General features: G+C 39.1%; 1 protein-coding gene across 2 annotated transcripts in view; it reads right to left on the bottom strand.

Annotated features, from left to right (window-relative positions):
- Positions 1-3,291: 3,291 nt before the first annotated feature.
- Positions 3,292-17,735, bottom strand: part of MTMR12 (myotubularin related protein 12) — a 34,419-nt gene continuing 19,975 nt past the window's right edge. For both annotated transcript variants that reach the window (XM_062018576.1, XM_062018577.1), the window contains 7 exons: positions 16,609-16,733; positions 12,578-12,656; positions 10,855-10,925; positions 9,661-9,833; positions 8,766-8,933; positions 7,675-7,836; positions 3,292-6,605 (listed from right to left, as the gene is read on the bottom strand). In XM_062018576.1, coding sequence (XP_061874560.1) covers positions 6,030-6,605; positions 7,675-7,836; positions 8,766-8,933; positions 9,661-9,833; positions 10,855-10,925; positions 12,578-12,656; positions 16,609-16,733 — 1,354 coding nt within the window. In that variant the 3' untranslated portion in view covers positions 3,292-6,029. The remainder of the gene's footprint in view (positions 6,606-7,674; positions 7,837-8,765; positions 8,934-9,660; positions 9,834-10,854; positions 10,926-12,577; positions 12,657-16,608; positions 16,734-17,735) is intronic.

The raw sequence follows: 17,735 nt of genomic DNA, 5'->3' as shown, positions 1-17,735 counted from the left end.
AGTGATAATTATAGACCAACTATCTTGGTCCCCTTTACCTTTTAGTACCCTGTCCCATAGGATGTCCCCTAGCAATTGTTGAAAAGGCCAAAGTTGGCCCTGCTAAAGTCCAGGGTTGTGATCCTGCTTGATATTCTGTTCCTAACACACAAGATCTTCAACTCCACCATCTCGTGGGTGCTGCAGTCAGGGCTGCCCTCAACCTTTATCGCTCCAATCAGACCCTTCTTGTTTGTGAGTGTAAGATCGAGTAGTGCTCCTCCCCTAGTTGGCACATCCACCATTTGCATCAAGACGTTATCATTGTTACAGTCCAGGAGGTTCCATCAGTGCAAGTGGCTAATCTTTCCCAAACTTAAATGAACAGCCATCAGAAAAGCGTGTCAAGAAAGACTGTTTGAGAGTGAACCCACTGTGAAAAGTCCAGGATGGAAAACTGGAAAATGCAGGAAGTGGCTTGTGGGAAACAAACTGGGACTTATCTGTGGAACTCAAGGAGCTTGGAGCATCCTGTTTTGGTGTCTGAATTGGAGTCATAATGAAAGATGAAATATCTTCTTATATGACCATCAAAGTATGAAGCAAAGAGCACTTATGCCTTCTGTGTAAGATTTTATTCTCTCTCAACACATTCAAGCATAAACCTACTTCAAATCAACACCTGTAGAAACACAAAAGGAAACGAATTCTGCTGACTGCAAAGTGAGCTAGACAGTGAGCCCACAAGGCTCTGACATTTAAAAGCTTACTAGTATTTAGAAAATACTTGAGGATTTATACTCTTAATTAGCAAAACTGCACATTAATTCTAGCTGTGTGAGCTGTTCTTAATTGGAAATTTTCTTCAGATGGAAATAAAAATAAAAATAAGGATTATAAGTGACCTTTCAGAAGTCATTCAAGTGCCACTTGATTTCCAGGAAACTCAGTGGTTCCCTAGCCTGAATTTTGGTTCCTACAGGGTAATGAAAAAATTACTTAAGAACACAAAAACAGACATTAGCTAAGATAAACAGCAAAGAAACCCTGTTGTACAAGGAGAAAACTGGGATACCTGATCTGACTGTAAATGAGCAGATTTTCCCATCTGGGAGTAGCACTTCTCTTAGCCTGAAAACGTAGATTTGAACTGTGCCTCAGAGGCAGGTTCAAGGTTTCTAGTTTCACTCTCACACCCAGACTCCCTTAGTAACCACACAAGGCACCAAAGCTTTGGAAACTGGTAGATAAATGTGACTATACTTGACAGAAAGAGATGCCAACAGGCAGTCCAAAGAGTCTATGGCCTGGCCACTCCAAGTCATGTCTATTTAGCTCAGGACCCAAGATATTGAATTTGGTGTGACCAGGAAGTTTGTAGCTGCAGGAACTGGGGCTATTTAGTCTGGAGAAGAGGAGGCTGAGGGGGGGAATCTTATTAACATTTACAAATATCTAAAGGGTGGGTGTCAGGAGGCTGGGACATCCCTTTTTTCTATAGTAGCTACCAACAGGACAAGGGGTAATGGGATGAAGCTGGAACACAAAAAGTTCCATTTAAACATAAGAAAAAACTATTTTACTGTTCAGGTGAGGGAGCCCTGGCACAGGCTGCCCAGAGGGGTTGTGGAGGCTCCTTCCTTGGAGGTCTTCAAGACCCACCTGGACATGTTCCTATGTGACCTGATCTAGGTGACCATGCTTCTGCAGGGGGGTTGGACTAGATGATCTCTAAAGGTACCTTCCAACCCAACCATTCTATGATTCTCTGCACGTGACTTAAGAATAGAGAGGAGGTGGACAGAGGGAAGTCTGATGGTGCTACAGTATGAGCAAGGGTAGGAAATGCCAGAGTACGAAGCTGAGGTAAATGTGGTATGGCCAGACCAGACAGTGCCATGGGAGATCAGTCCTCCTAGTTTGCTTTTCACTAAACAAATTCACACATGCACTTCCCAGAACCATAGTATCTGCCTGCTCTAAGCATCCAGGTAAGTGCTTATTTCAGTTTTATTGGATTGCTGAAATAGAAAACTGAGACATCGGATACTCACTGAAAGAGGAGTAACATGCTGCCATCAAGAAAGTTTTTACTCTTCCATGGAGTTTCCACATGAGGACAAGTCTTCACAGTGTGGTTCAAAACACAGCAACACGAAGCACCCCTTTCCCATAAAAACACTTGCCAAGATGTCTGCAGTCTTCTGTTAACCTCTTCTCAGCCTCCCTAACAAGCTAAATGCTGATACTCTTTAATGTCACACTTGCCTCCCAAGGGAGCCTCTCTGGGACTCTGAAATGTCTGCAGCCTTTACTATGTTCTTACAATGCAGCTGAGCAACCCCATTTCGACTCCCTTTGTATTTAGTGTGAGAATAGCCTCTCCACAAAAATGTTTCTCCAGCTCTAACAGCCATTCTCATCTTCTGTGTTCAATCCTTTAAAAGGCAACTCTACTCTTCCATGAGACAGGAGTTCTGTTATCTTGTCACTGCTGACAAAAGTATTTATCACAAGTTATAGCAAATCAAGATAAGGGCCCTCAGATGATGTCAATAAAGGGTCTTGCCCCTCCCACCTCCCCTGCCACTCAACTCATCCTGGAAGAGCACATATAGTTCCGTATACAGAATGTTCTTTTTAGACTCAAAGAATTCACTAATCTGTCTCCTTCCTGCCCCAGAAAATGGAAGTCCATCCCCTGTAATTTCTAAATAGAGTTTCATGCAAAACCTAGCTCTTTCCAAGAGAGTACCAAGCAGTAAATACTGCATTTGAAGTCTCCAGCTAAAGATTAGAATGAAAGTAACCTCTAGTGTGACAAAACTAACCCACTGTAAGACATAGTGTCATAGAATGATAGCAGAAAGCAGTCTACTTCCACCTAGAGAATTTATGCTGCCACAGACCAGGTTGGCTCTAAGTGTGTTTATAAAGTAGATGTTTGCATTCCAGTGCAAAGTACAGTAACAGCTGAACATTGCCACTAGTGAACACAGTCTTAAATCAAAGCCAAGCAGTCAAAGTACACTCACTGATCTTTAGAAGGCATGGGTGAGGCAGAGGCACATCTTGTGTCACAACACAGCCCAGCACTTCACAGCTGCTACAAAAGCTCTTGCTCTACAGTGACTTCACGAAAAGTCTGTCACAATCTCCTAATAATCTCTTGGGGAAAAAGGCTATGTGGCATGATCTTTGAATACATGTCATCTGTGCGAATGCTGGTTTTGTACAGAAGCTAATAATTTGTAATCTCTAGAACAAAAACCCAAACATATTTAATTTGTGCTCTACAGCTCACTGTGACCACTTCCCAGACCATTCTGAACACATATCTCATCGGACAAACACACTGCTGTTGCAATGCCAAAAAGCTGCTTATTTTAATGTTGCAAGAACAATGTTCCCCCTTCAAATAGGCGAAGACAAACATATTGCTGAGACTGAAACCAACATCATTTAATAAGCCCTCAAAACTGACATTCATCAACTACTTTCTAGACCACCTTAGTAACTTTCCATAGTCATCCTACTGCACTGAACTTCCTTCTTTCCTGAGCTCACAGCATCTGTCCAGTAAGTATAACGAGGTCTAAAACTGCATAGCTTCCTCCCTGTTAACAGTTTGTAAAAACTCAGCATGTAACTGGAAAAACCTTATCACTGCAGATTGTGAAGTCTCCTATGATGCAAAGCATCATTTGCAAAATACGACCTTAAATATACATTCTCATTTCAGGACAAATGCATCAAAGTATATTTTATTGATACTCTCCAAACAGCCTGCTGGCAGAAATGACAGTATTAAAAAAACCCACCCAAATCTGTAAAGCTTCTTGCTTGCATTCAGTGTAAAAACCTGGAGGTATAAACAGAAGCTTGGAGCAAAAATATTAAGTATATTTCCAATCTCATAGTGCAGAAAACCAGTAACAACGTTATTTGCTCTACATTAGAAGTTTTCCCATGTTCAATTCCACATATATGTTTCTCTTCTATAAAACCTTTTGAGAACTTATGTACAAACAAGATGTCCAACATCTCTTTAATATAAATATGCAAACATCAGTTTGATCAAAAGTATAGAAAAATCCATTTAATTTTTTCCCCCTCCTAACAGCAGTGTTTAAAAAAAACCCCTTGAACCCAAATTAGAATGACAGGTGTTTCTTCACCATAAAAATGCATTATCAGTCATTCAACATGTGAAGTATCATTGCATACATGAGTCACTGGAACTGTAATAATAAAGTCTGAAGGACATGTCCTGGACTGCCCATTCTAGCAAGTGCTAGCTGCAAGATCATATGGAGATCACAGAAGAAAGCTAAAGTACTAGTGTATTTTTAATAAAATCCTACAAACTCAAGTATTGTCCTTGCACTACTAAGACTTAAGGCAATCAAGAGCTGGGAAGCTTCAGTTTGGCACAGCTGCATTAAGCTCTTCCCCTTTCCCCATTAATATATGTATTTAGCATATTAGATTTTATTTTTAGAGGACTGCTGATAATTTTTTGCAATACATATTAATACAACTCAGTGTGAAGTGATTAATCAGTAACACAGTTTAATATCCCCGATTACACTGAGCTGATCCAATGTAAGAAACAGTTTCTCCACCAGTGATACATATTAATACAACTCAGCGGGAAGTGAATAATCAGCAACTTTAATATCCCCAGTTACACCAAGCTGATCCAACGTAAGCAACAGTTTCATCACCAGCTAAGTTTTCCAGCATGAATTTCTAAATTGGTATGAGAACAGAGGAAATAGTCAGTGTCTATCCTCTTGTGTAACTGATTTTATGACTTACATCGCTTCTAGATATTCTAGAGTTTAAGGGTTCAAAATAGATTTGATAGTCAAATAATACTCAGCTTTAAAAAGTACAGTTATTTGCAGTAAAAATACTTTATATATAAACAGACACACAGTAGATCAAAGTCAACAGGCATTTCTCTATGGCTTTTTTCACTGAGGTACTGTTATAACATCCAGCAACAGGATGCAAGTGTTCATACGGTATGAACGCCACATTCATAAGCTGCACCACCAACTCATGATATGTGGCAACCGACTGCAAATACAGCTTTGCTGCAGGATTACAGAAAAAAAGTTTTCCCTTCTACCTGCAGGGTCTCAGTGCAAGCTACAGAAAGCCTCAAAGGCAACCGACACAAAAGGGGAAAGTCACAATGAAAGTGTCACTCTATTAAAAGAAGTATTCATGGCAAATTAAAATCTCAGTCAGGCCATTTCTTACAGTTAATGTCTGGGACAGAATATTCCAAGGCAGCAAGGGCATATAGCACAGCAGCTACACAGCAGGACTTAAAATGTATAGCTAAGCTCTGCATCCGACCCTTAAGCTAAGTGCATGCACAGGCTTAGAGCAGCCAAGCTGCTGTTAAAATACCACACAAGGTGAAGTGCTGCAAGCTGAAGATGAACACTCTCAGAGAAGATGAGGTTAACAGGCACATGACCTCAGCTGATGCCACAGCAGACAGAAGACTCCCGGTGACCACAAGTTTATTCTTCAGCTGTAAAAAGCTTATTTGTGAATGCATGTTAAGTTGGACCTTTCACTGTTTAATGTATATGAGGGAGAAAATGAAGATAAGTTCCTAGTCACAGTATTTCCATCCCAATACTCCTAGCATAAAGGGAGTAAGTTTTATGTTAAGCTAGTGATTGTTGCTGTATGTATTTGGTATTCCACCTTTACATCCAAAAATAATGGTTTTTTTGTTGTGTGTTTTTCTTTGTTAAACAATGTGGCCATGTGGCTACTCCAGCCTACTTTTTTGTTTATTACAGCTATGCTAAAAATGTGTTTCTGCAATAAATAATGTTAGTGAAACGGAAGTTCAAAGTATGCTCAATTAATCATGATGACTGGTTCCTTCCAACCAAGGTGAGGTTTTTTTAAACCCTACAAACCCTTGAGTGAGTTCCTTGTTTCAGGATACAGCACAGTTAAAACTCAGAGCTCAGCCACATACAATTCATACTTTAACACGTACATACTTTATATACAACTTATGACATATCACCACTTAGATCAACAAATTCATCATCCCTCTTGACCAAGTCATCTTCAACTTCCAAGTCTTTCCAGGTGCTAGTGGGTAAAGCTGGTTTGAGAGACTGTCTCTGAAGTAAAGCAAATGGAAACAAGGATGACAAACGGGCAGAATTTCTTATCATTGAAACAGAATGTATATCCCCAGAAATAGCTTGACTATGTTCTTCATCCATTTTCACCTGCAAGCTTTGCACTTCCTCCATCAAGTCCAAAATCTTGGCAGCTGTAGCTATTGTACCACCACCATGAAGCTGGGCTTCAGGGATCCATCGCAAATACCGTTGTGCCCAGACTTTGATTTCAGGGCCATCGATGTGAGGTAACAGAAGACCGTGATAGTCAACAGGTTTACTATGCCAGCTGTCATAAAATTCCCTGAAGCTATTAGGTGGTTCCTCTGAAGAATTTATGAACTTGCCAATTCTTTTACCCAGAATGTTTTTTATTAAATGATCTGTTTCCTCCCTGAAAAATCCTCTCTTCGTGGAAGATTTTGTTTGTGTCAATGGCAAAGAAAGTTGCCGTTGATGCTTTAAGAGGAAAGAAGAGAAAAATATACTGAGATATATATTGGTGGGACTTTAGAAGGCATCTTAAGAGGATGAAAAAACACAACTTGTATTCAGAAAATCCTTACAGGCAAAAAACCACATAAACACAGCCACTCCTTTGCTATACAGTCTAAAACTGTTGCTCTTCAAGGGCTAATACACCAAATACTTCACACAGCATAGTTGATACTCCCAGACACATTCCCTGCACTGCAACTATAGCAATGAAGTAGCACTGAATGAAGTTTTTTCCTCTGAAAAAAGTAGAATTTTTTGCACAAGTTCAAGTATTAGACTTCCATGTTTGGTTTAAGATAGCCATACAAATTCAAAGGCACTTGAAGCTTTTAGCCAGTAGTTCCTTGTTGTATGCACAAGAGTTCTTTGATGAATTAGATCACAGTGTGTGTCTCATTCGAGAATGCTTTGTGCAAAACAGAAATTAATCAACAGGGATATTACAATCAAAAGTGGTTACTCCAAACTTTTTTTACTGAATTTGTACTGCTTTGCACTAATGAGGTGGTCTACCCATAATCCTTCCATACCCTAGACAATTTTTCTTGCTGTTTCCCCTCCCCCTCCAAGTGCATACACACACATTCCAATTGCACTCAGACAAAATTAGGAAGGCAACTGTAAACCTGCTATGTTTAGGTTTATATTTCTGTGTCTATACACACTGTACATATAGGAGTACCTATTTTTGTTAGGTACTCTGTAGAGCAACAAAATTAACTCACTTCAAACATGTCAATGCAACTCATCTGGCTGTTAAGTCCCACGAATTATACCTACACTTGCACAAAAGTATGAAGTAAAAGCCCACTAAGCTCATGGCTACACACACCAACTGCAAAAAGAATGATTTCTAACTGAGATGGGTACAACTTGTATTCTTCACAGCCATGTGACTGTGAGGTGCCCATGCACTTTCTCAGTTAAAAAGCTTTCCACCAGTACTTCCACTGTGAATACATTTGAAGTAGGGGATGTGCAAAATATTTTTATCTTAAAAAGAAACCCAGTTAGGTAGCACATATCTTACTCTGAAACATGAAGTTTTCCGTTGACTTTTGTCTGGTTTTGGTTTCTCTGCATAAAGAGGGTTGTTGAGGAAAGCCTGAGCCTTGGGGTCAAACTGCACAGACCAGTCCCACACAGTAAGAAATCTGAAAGGACCGCTTTGTGTCTTGAGGGTTTCACCGCTCTGTCAAAACAAACAGGCCACAATCAATGCTGCTATAACTGAATTCTATCCAAGTTAAGGTGAAATTAAGAAACTGGCTTTCCACAGAAGGGGCCACAGAGTTACAAGAACACTTGTGGTTTCTACGTATTCAGTAGCTGAAAAAGATTATTAGGTGAAGTGAGTAAAGATATAAAGAGTGTTTATATGTTACTCTCTGTACCTTCAGACAGTATTTCATGTTAACAGTGCAATTAGCACCAAGAATGCCTTGCACAGATGAATATAAGACTAAATAATCTAAAGAAGAAAAGAAGTTTTGGAAATTGGGAAGGAGATAGACAGATGAATTCTTCAAACATAGAAAGCATGTTAGGACTGTGAAATAAACCTCTCCAAGCTTCAGAAGTTAACTGCAGTTATGCAGTGCTACCAGCTACAATTTTTTTATACGCAAGATGGTAGTCTTCTCTTGGTTTTTTTCTTCCAGCCTCTGTGCAGCCTTGCGGAGGATACTCCCATTGCTTCCAGCTTCTTAGGTTAGAGAAAAGCACGAACCAAATGTAAATCAACATTCAGCAAATGCTGAATTTGGAATATAACAGAATATACTATACAATAATTTTATAGATAACTTATTCTGCAGGATGGCAGGATATTCCTCTTAGGTTAAGGAGCTTCATTTTCATCAAAAAGCAATAAATGTAAGCCCATAACTGTACACTAGAAATAACATATTCCTGAGTCGTTTTCCTTTTGTCATCATACACTCACAAGTCCTGAACTTGACTCCTTGCAGCCAAGGTTCAACTCATTCACCTTTCAAGGCACCAACCTTCAAATAAGTTTGGAAAAAAATTCTGCTAGAGATTTTGTGTGTGTGTGTGCCCTGGCTTGTTGGTCAAACCTGGTCTCCAACACATTGCATTGACAAAATAACAAACCCTTACCGTATTAGTATCTTTTTGATGCTGCGAGTTGAAGAAGAAAGTGCTAAAAATAGGCACATAGAGGCTGTCTGACAAGACAGTTAAGTAAGTTTCTGTGAACTCAAATGCTGGAGGATACTGTTGTACCAACTGCCAAACACAATTTAGCAGGAGCAGAAAAACAGGAGCCTAAGAAAAGAAAACATTTCATCAGTTTCAGAAAAATACAGGTTCCACCACACAGATTATTACTTTACAGTATTTAGTGTCTCCAAGTACAAATCTTAAGGAAAGCAATCTGGCTAACTGCAGAACTGCTGCACATAACTTTGGCTGAACTCCGAAGAAGTATCATCTGAGTTACTCTTAGCCAATTGTTGACAAGAAGAAATGAACACTTTCTAACCTGAATTTGCACACATTAACTTGTTATGAAAGTTGCTGCTATGCAGCCTTTTAAAGTTGGCAAAACAGAGCTGGTTTATAGCAATTATTGATCATAACTAGCCAGTTTACACATATGATCTCCATTCTGTACAGCAATCTGACCTATTCCCAAAACATAAACAAAAATGGAGAGGTGAGATCACATTTGGCATGACAGTATCAACTCTAGCTTTGACAAGAATAGACAATTCGCTATTATCTATACACTACTACCACTAAGCACAGTTTCAGAGGATGTGAGATACATGTTTTCTAAAATATACCAAGACAGAATGGGAAATTTTACACCTCCTCAGTTTTAGAGACATTGCTGAACTCTAAAAGGCAAAAACGGTGAAGTGATACAAAACATCAGCCCTTAAATCAAAAATCCTCACAGTAACCAGAACTTCTGAACTGACATCTAAATCCCTCCTTATGCTGACTAAACTTTTAAATAGTAAGGAAAGTAACAGGAAAACAGTATTACCTCTTCTTTGTCACTTTTATGTAAGTGGTTACAACGATCCAAAAAGCTGTGTCCTCCAACTACCCACTCCTTCTGAATAAGGCTCTGAAACCCTGACTTTGTTCTGCTGTATGAATCCATCATCACTTGAACCAGGCTAGAGATCACACAGCACAGATCAGTAGCACTCTCTTCTACAGAAGAGAACAGAAAACACATTGTCTACTAAGCCATTCCTAAAACTTTGGTTAAGAAAGCAATGTATTGCTAGCTTCACATAAGCAAACTGGATTTCTGGATCAGAGAAGTACACACTTCTTGCAACTCTTACAGCACCAGACAGAAATTAATCCCCGTTTCCAATACTTCCCTTTGCAAAAAATGTACAATTTCTTATACACTTATGCTAGGATAATACTTTGACAATAAAACCTGAAAAAAACTGAGCTTTTACTACTATACCTTTCATGCCTATGCCTTTCAGTCTCCCACAATGCACATAGTGCCCCTCCTGCCATATGCTACCAGGCCTGCTATCTGCCCTTACCCTTTCTATTCTACATGCATCTTTTCACAAGATCTGAAACTGCCTCCTCATGCAACACACATTCTTCACATGCCTTCTAGAAACATCTCTTCCCCTTGTTGGGTTTTCAAATGTTAAGTGTGTGGAAAAACAACTGAATTATTAATTGAAAAACTGCTTAACTGCTAACAATGAGTTTGGCTTCCCAGGTGATTCCTTCAATCTAGGAAAGCAAACCGCTCAAGATGCATAATATGCATCTTCTTTCATCTATAGATAATAAAGAGACTACATAATATTCAGTGTATATCTAGAACTTTAAAATGTCCTTTTAGAAAGCTTTCACGCTCCCTGTTCTTTGTGTAGGTGTCTGCCCCCCACATCCCACTAAAGTACAGCAAGATGATAAAGTAAGTTAGGAAACAAGAATGCATAAACAAGTGGTAGGGTGACTCTCTTGCCAATTCATCAGCAGCTTTCTCATTCACAACATTTCTCTTAGCCCAGAACTATGCTTAACATGGAAGCATACAGGAGGAATTTGACTACAGGAGGAATTAACAGGAGTCTGGTACTCTACTAATTTTACCAGCCTCTACTATAATTATAAACTTACAGCTTAAGCTACATCTAAAGAAATTCAAAATACTTTTTTTTTTTTAAAAAGGATAATCTGACAAAATTCTTACCTATCAGGACAACATTGGTATGCTGTCTTTCCAGGCACTCAACAACTTCTATTGCTTTCTTCAAGACTCGCCTGTCGTGGTAGAGGAAAAGATATGTGAACATTTTCATAGCAGTTTTACAAACAAGTTTCTCACATCAGTTTCCCCTAAAAGGGGTTAGAATGTCATCATACTGAAACTTGACTACACCTTTAAAACAACAAAAAGCATGCTCCACTTGTGTACATGAAGAACTGTTTAGCCTCAAGGTGAACTTTCAAAGGTGTCTTTATCTGGCCATTGGTCATGCATTTCAAATAGTTATATTTGTCCACTTGTAACAAAGTGCGTTATTCTGGATCAAAAACAGTGACCACACACCTCCCACACCCCCAGGTATTACAACTGCTAAGAGACGGATGTTTATCCTGGAGAGAGACAACATCACCACACTTATGTTCTGATCTACCACACATTAGATTTCTCCCATAACCTAGTTTTAAGAAGCTGAGGAGGATCAGCAATCATGCAGCCAAAACTTATTCAGAGATTATCACTACACAAAGAAGACTGAGTAAAATTAAAGATCACATAGAAACAGAAGTAAAGCTCTTGGTTTCCAGACCTAACTATTAATAAAGTTGGTTTGTATTAGCTAAAGCTTGCAGACAGATTAGGATTCTTGCAGATGCCATGGTCAGTAATAGAAGCTGATAGTTTGAAAGTGCGGAGTTGTCGGAGTCTTTGTTCTATCATCTAGAATAGCTGAGAGGGCATACCTACTAACTGAACTGCAAGAGTCAAGTACAGGCTGATCCAGGAAGCAACTGGATCCAAGTATGGAAATGACCAATCTCAAAACAACATCAGGATGGGGACTTAGGCTGCTGTTTACTTTAAACTGCTTGTGCCCTGGGTTTTGTCAGTGCATTTCTCAAAACACAATCTTCACTAGAACTTATCATTCAACATACATTGAACTGGACTAAGGAATATCTATCAGTATTTACTGATTGTTATTAAGACTAGAAAGAACAGAAGCTTTCAGAAGCAAAAGATTGCAAAAGCACTTCATGGTAACAAGCTGATCACAGAATAAACTGGCAGACAATAAAGCTAGCAGGAAGTAACACTGAACACAAATAAAACCCCTCATTCCACTATAACAAGCCTTAAGGTAGGCAACACCATTCCAACACTTACTCACTGTGGACTGCTGAGAGAAGAAAAAAGAACTTGAGGAACAATCAGGAGAGGAAGGGGACAAAACTGAGAACAACTGTCATTTTATAAATCTTTGGTGGGCTAACATCTTGAATACTGCAGTTCATCCCGTCCTAAAGGATATTACAGAAGTAGAGAGTACAAAGAATGGCAAGGCTAGTCAGAGACACGGAACAGGTTTCATGCAAGAAACAAACAGGATTCTTCAGTTTGGAAAGAAGGTGACTAAGTGCAGGAGGGAAATTACTGAAGCTATAGTTTTAAAAGGTTTGCTGGAAGAGTTGCAGTTGGAAAGACCTGCTACTTCTTACATCCCTTAACATGGGAGGCTTCACACAAGCCTGTACTGTAAAAATACCGTCTCGACTTCTAGAAATAAGATATATAAATGGGACCATAAGTCTGTCTTAATTTTCTTTCCTACTGGAGGTGAAGAATGTTGTCGTATTTCAAGAAACTAGCTAGAAAACCCACCACAAATGCTTTTAACAACAAACTGAAAGCTACAGATATAGCAAACCTGATTATCTCCAGCCAGTTTGTGCTCTCCAGTAATGAAAACCATTTCACATCAGTTGCCCAGAAGTCTGTACCGTTATCTGCAAAAAACCAAAACAAAAACCCCCAAATTTATTTGCTCACATGTGTAGTGCTAATTAGCAGCCGTACTTTGTATTATTTTTCAGTTATGAACAAAACCACCAGGAGTACAGAGTCAGTAAATCCTAATCACTTTTAAAGTCAACAATCTGTAACTCAATGAGGAAGCGAAGTAGTCCTACAAACACTAGCAAAGTTTTATAGCACTATAGGCTTTTAGAATAAATACGCTCTAGGTTCACAGCAGCCAAGTGAAGTAAACAAATCTGCTGACAAAATGGGAAAGGAAAAGAAAAGGAGTTTAATGGGAGATGATGGTTCTTCCAAGTTCCAGTTCCCTGATTTCAAAGCATGATCTATACAAAGCTCTATATAAAGTGGCTGGAATTTGAAAGCTATTACCATTAGAGCCAGAAACAAAAATGTGCTATCAGAGGGTGGTTACACAAATTTATGGAATGTGAGACTACTTGAAAAAGGTTTTAAAGAGTTTTCACTGCAAATGAAGACTCATTAAAATACACTAAAAAAGGGAATAGCTAAGATAAACAGGGAGGCAAGTACAATATCACAGTCACAAACCCCATGAATTTCATTAAGATTTTTGTAGCTTTTAAAAGGCACTCTAAACCTCTATTGCTTTTATTTCTATCAAAGCCAGTATTCAGAAAGTGCAATCCTCTCTCATAAGCTGATATGGTAGATTACCTTTCCTGCATAAGATAAACCTTGAAGCCCAAGGTCTATCACAGTTCTACTGTTGAGAAACAATTGACATACACATTTCCCTCCTTCCCCGATGGCTTCAGTTCCCTGTTTTCTGTATAACTTCTTTATACTTCCAAAGTTTCTCCATATGCTTCTCACATTTAATTTTCACACACAGACTTCCATCTTGTGTTCTGCAGCTTGCATCTATGATCCTCAAGTACACAGGCATGTATCTGGTTTGCTCCTGTAGATGATCTGCTCTCATGCCTGCTCATGCCCCTCTTGCCCCTCTTTCTGTTCATTATAACTGCAAATTAAAAAAAACTTTCCCTGATTCATTTCACCTTGACCACAGAAACTAGTTCTCCACAAAATCGTTTAAACACACCTTCAAAGCTTCCAAGTCAGTTGTGTTCACATTAGATGTCGGTTTCTCCATTTTTTTTCCTGATCAGCACCCCTCAATTCACTTCCAACCTTTAAGTATGACACCCTTTAAAGTACACACACTGCAGTACTTCAAGTGAGATACCCTTTACTCCTCATTTTGAGAATATTCCCTTGCACCCAAATCTCACATTCCCTTTAGCCTGCCATCACTATTTGAAAAACTTCTGTCCATTCTGAATCAAGGCAAAATTACAGTACCAAGTTATAGTCCTTCAAAACCTCCCAAAGAATAGCAAGGAAAAAGGATTTCTCTTTTCCACCCTCCCCATAGAAATAACAGGCCTTCACCTAGGGAGACATTTATATTCCACACTGAAGTCTTCTTTATTTCTATTACCTTATGGACAGTATAGAAGAATTTTACTCAAAAAATAAGTTGGGTAGCTACATTCAGTGTGGCTTGCTTCAGTGCTGCTCAACCATAATCAGACTCAATAGTATGCAGGCCTCAACTGACAATTGCCTGATCCAGCAGTCCTACCTCAGACAAAGTAATCTCCAAATCAAAATAGGAACTTTTTTAAAGGCACAACAAAACACTTGCAGCTTGTTTTATCCCTTAATTAATGTATGTTGCTTAATAATATCACAAAAAAGATTAAACGTTCCCTTCTTCCCCATTTTCTAGGACAATGAGGAAATTCTCCACTAGGATTTGAGAACTGATACTTCAGTTAAGGTATGTGGATAAATGGCATACACTGAGGCTCATGAGAACTCTAGCAAAAACAAAAGAAATTTAAGTTATGCTGAATTTCACAGAATCATAGAATGGTTTCAGTTTAGAAGGGACTTTAAAGATCACCTGGTTCCAAACCACCTGCCATGGGCAAGGACATCTTCCACTAGCCCAGACTGCTCAATGCCCCCTCTGGTCTGGCCTTGAACACTGCCAGGGATGGGGTATCCACAGCCTCTCTGGTCCACCAGAGAGGTTAGGCCAGTGCCTAACCAACCAGTTTAAAGCCATTTCCCCTTCTTACCACTACAGACTCTTCTAAAAAGTCTCTCTCCAGCTTTGCTGTAGGCCACTTCAGTTACTGAAAAGCTGCTATAAGGCCTCCCCTGAGCCTTCTCCAGGTTGAAAAACTCAAACTCATATGATCTTCACAGCAGAGCTGCTCCAGCCGTCTGGTCATTTTTCTGGCTCTCCTCTGAACCCACTCCAATAGGTCCATGTCCTCCTGTTGGGGACCCTGGAGCTGGATGCAGCACTGCACAGGAGGTGTCCCAACACAGCAGAGTAGAGGGGGAGAATCTCCTCCCTTGACCTGCTGCCCATGCTGCCTTTGATGCAGCCCATGACACAGTTGGCTTTCTGGGCTACAAATGCAGAGTGCTGGGTCATGTTGAGCTTCTCATCAATGAACACCTCCAAATTACCCTTAATCAAATTAACCAGGCACATACAGGACAAAAACAACGGTTAACGTGTTCCGACTTTGAAAAACAGTAGTATTCAATTTCTGTAAGAGCTTAATACTTCTGCAAAAAGCTACCAGAACAATTTTCTCAGGCTCCCAATGCCAACTGCTATATTCAGTGAGATACAGTACACTACCAAAGCTTATTTAAAAAGCAGAGAGACAAAACCACTTATTAGAACGCAGTTTTAATATATTACTTGAAACAAAAGAGAATTTCAGATAATGATACAACTACACTACGGAAATGTGCAGTTTATCCCTAGAGGTATTAAATGACTTAAATTGAAGCTTTTTTTTTCTACTGGAGGGTAAGTTACCAGAAACTACATTAAAATATAGGTAATTATTTTTGGCTCCTAAGATTCACTGTGCATTTGACAGCATACAGTGGACAAAATCCTCAACATGAAACTCTGGCAAATACCTCACATATCTTGGACTTCTCTTCAGACTGTCACTGAAATCTTTACTATGTATTTACCAAAACCCATTCATACTAATTTACTAATCAATAGCAACTTACCAGCTACATTCCCTATATAAAACCAACAGGACTTGGATACTGTCTGTAGGCTACACTGCAAATACAGTTTGTATATAATATACAATGATGACTGGTTTTGTTATGTTCAACATCAATAGCCATAGGTGAACTGCCCCAGTGTTCAGTACTTCACCAGAGATTACATTTACCCTCATTATCTTGTAGAAGACCTACTGTCCAAAACGGCCCAGTGGTACACTGCACAGTTTCAAGGTAAGGTCAAAGTCCCAGAAAAACATCTGAAAGCGTAGATTATGCTTTCACATGGCTCCCATTTTCATTCCTTTCAAGTAAACATAGTATTTATAGTAGTCATGTTTAGCCCTACAGACAGAGTGATAGAATTTTAAGCAAGTTGGTGTTTTATATGGTTTGAGATGTGACTAGCTTGTAACAAAAGTGAGGGTAAAAATTAATTTACATTTAGACTAAACTTTTGACATAGCACCAAAGCTTTAAAGGTCAACACTTAACATTCAATTTCAGTTGCCTACAGAAGACTGAAAATTCTCTCCTGATAAATTTCAGTCCAGCTAGTGTATTCCAACTAACATTTAAACTCCATAGTCACTCTCTTTAAAAGTCATTTTCAGGTACTATGACTCCTTAGCAAAAAATACTAAGAACTAGAAACCTCCAGTAACACACCAGTCATAAGCATGGTCTTCAGCTACATATTTAAAAGTCTACTTTTAACCACAGTCAAAAGCAAGACAACAATCAAGATATGGACTGAATTCATGAGACATAGAACAGTATTGTTACGCTTTGCATCTCAGTCACTTTACAGGCAAAAGACAACTTTGAAGTTTGACTTACCTATCAAAAACAGCTGTTTAAATCTTGTGTATGCTGTCTGGATATCTTGCAGAGATGGAAGGCTGCTTGACAAATCATCCATCTTCAGGAGTTCGTATGGAGGTTTAGAAATTGTCTTACAGATTCTAAATCAAATCATCAAGAGATTAAAGCCTTCTGCTTCACAAGTCGAATAATGTGCCAACTATTATCACTGAAGACAAAGTTAATAGAATCATAGAATGGTAGGGGTTGGAAGGGACCTTTAGAGATCATCTAGTCCAACCTCCCTGCAGAAGCAGGTTCACCTAGATCATAAGCACAGTTTGGGAAACAGCTCTAAAACCAAAAAGATATACACTCTGGAAAGCTAATGGCCTCCATGCGTTTTTACATTGTAGCTGAAAAGTTTTGCTGCTCATAACTGTTACACTGATGAACTAATATTCATACATATTTGTGCAGTTATCAATATTACAAGCATCACTCAATTTCTACTACTGCTTTTTTAGTAATGTCTCACTACACACACCAAAATTACTTTACTAGCAGGCTATTTAGAGGTGAATTGAGAAAGAAGAGACGGATAGAAACACACAAACCTCCCAGCACACACAATTTTTCTTGACTTTTACCAATCAAATTACATTCTAATACCTAGCTGCTGAGTCTGATAATGAAATGCATGAGTAAAAGAAAGAAGAAATAATTTGGACTCAAACAAGGCAGTATACCTGCCTTGTACTTCCCTATGTATCTGACTTTTTCCCTAGGAGGAGAGAAAAAAATACCAGGTCACATGAAGCTTTGGTCTGGACCTACAACGTCCCTTCTCATTTAGGCTCCAGAGCTCAAGATGATCATCAGCTTAATAAATACTTTTGTTGTCATGTTGGATTTTTAATTTCATGATCTGGGAAACGCTGCTCTACCTTATACTTCAGAAGTGAAGCCTTGCAGGCACTTGCCCAGACAGGACAGAGTAGTTTGTTTCCTGTATGTTGTAGCACAGAAGACTGCTTTAAATGAGAACTACAGGCATTTGTATCAGAAATGCAGGTTACTAGACATAATGGAAGATGCATCAGATAAACCAGCTGAGGGAAAGCAATCATTTTTCAGTTGTAATTCTGCTTCCAAATTGATGT

This window comes from Colius striatus, chromosome Z, assembly GCF_028858725.1.
Source record: "Colius striatus isolate bColStr4 chromosome Z, bColStr4.1.hap1, whole genome shotgun sequence".
NCBI classification, from domain to species: domain Eukaryota; kingdom Metazoa; phylum Chordata; class Aves; order Coliiformes; family Coliidae; genus Colius; species Colius striatus.
This window is presented reverse-complemented; position numbering and strand designations above follow the sequence as displayed.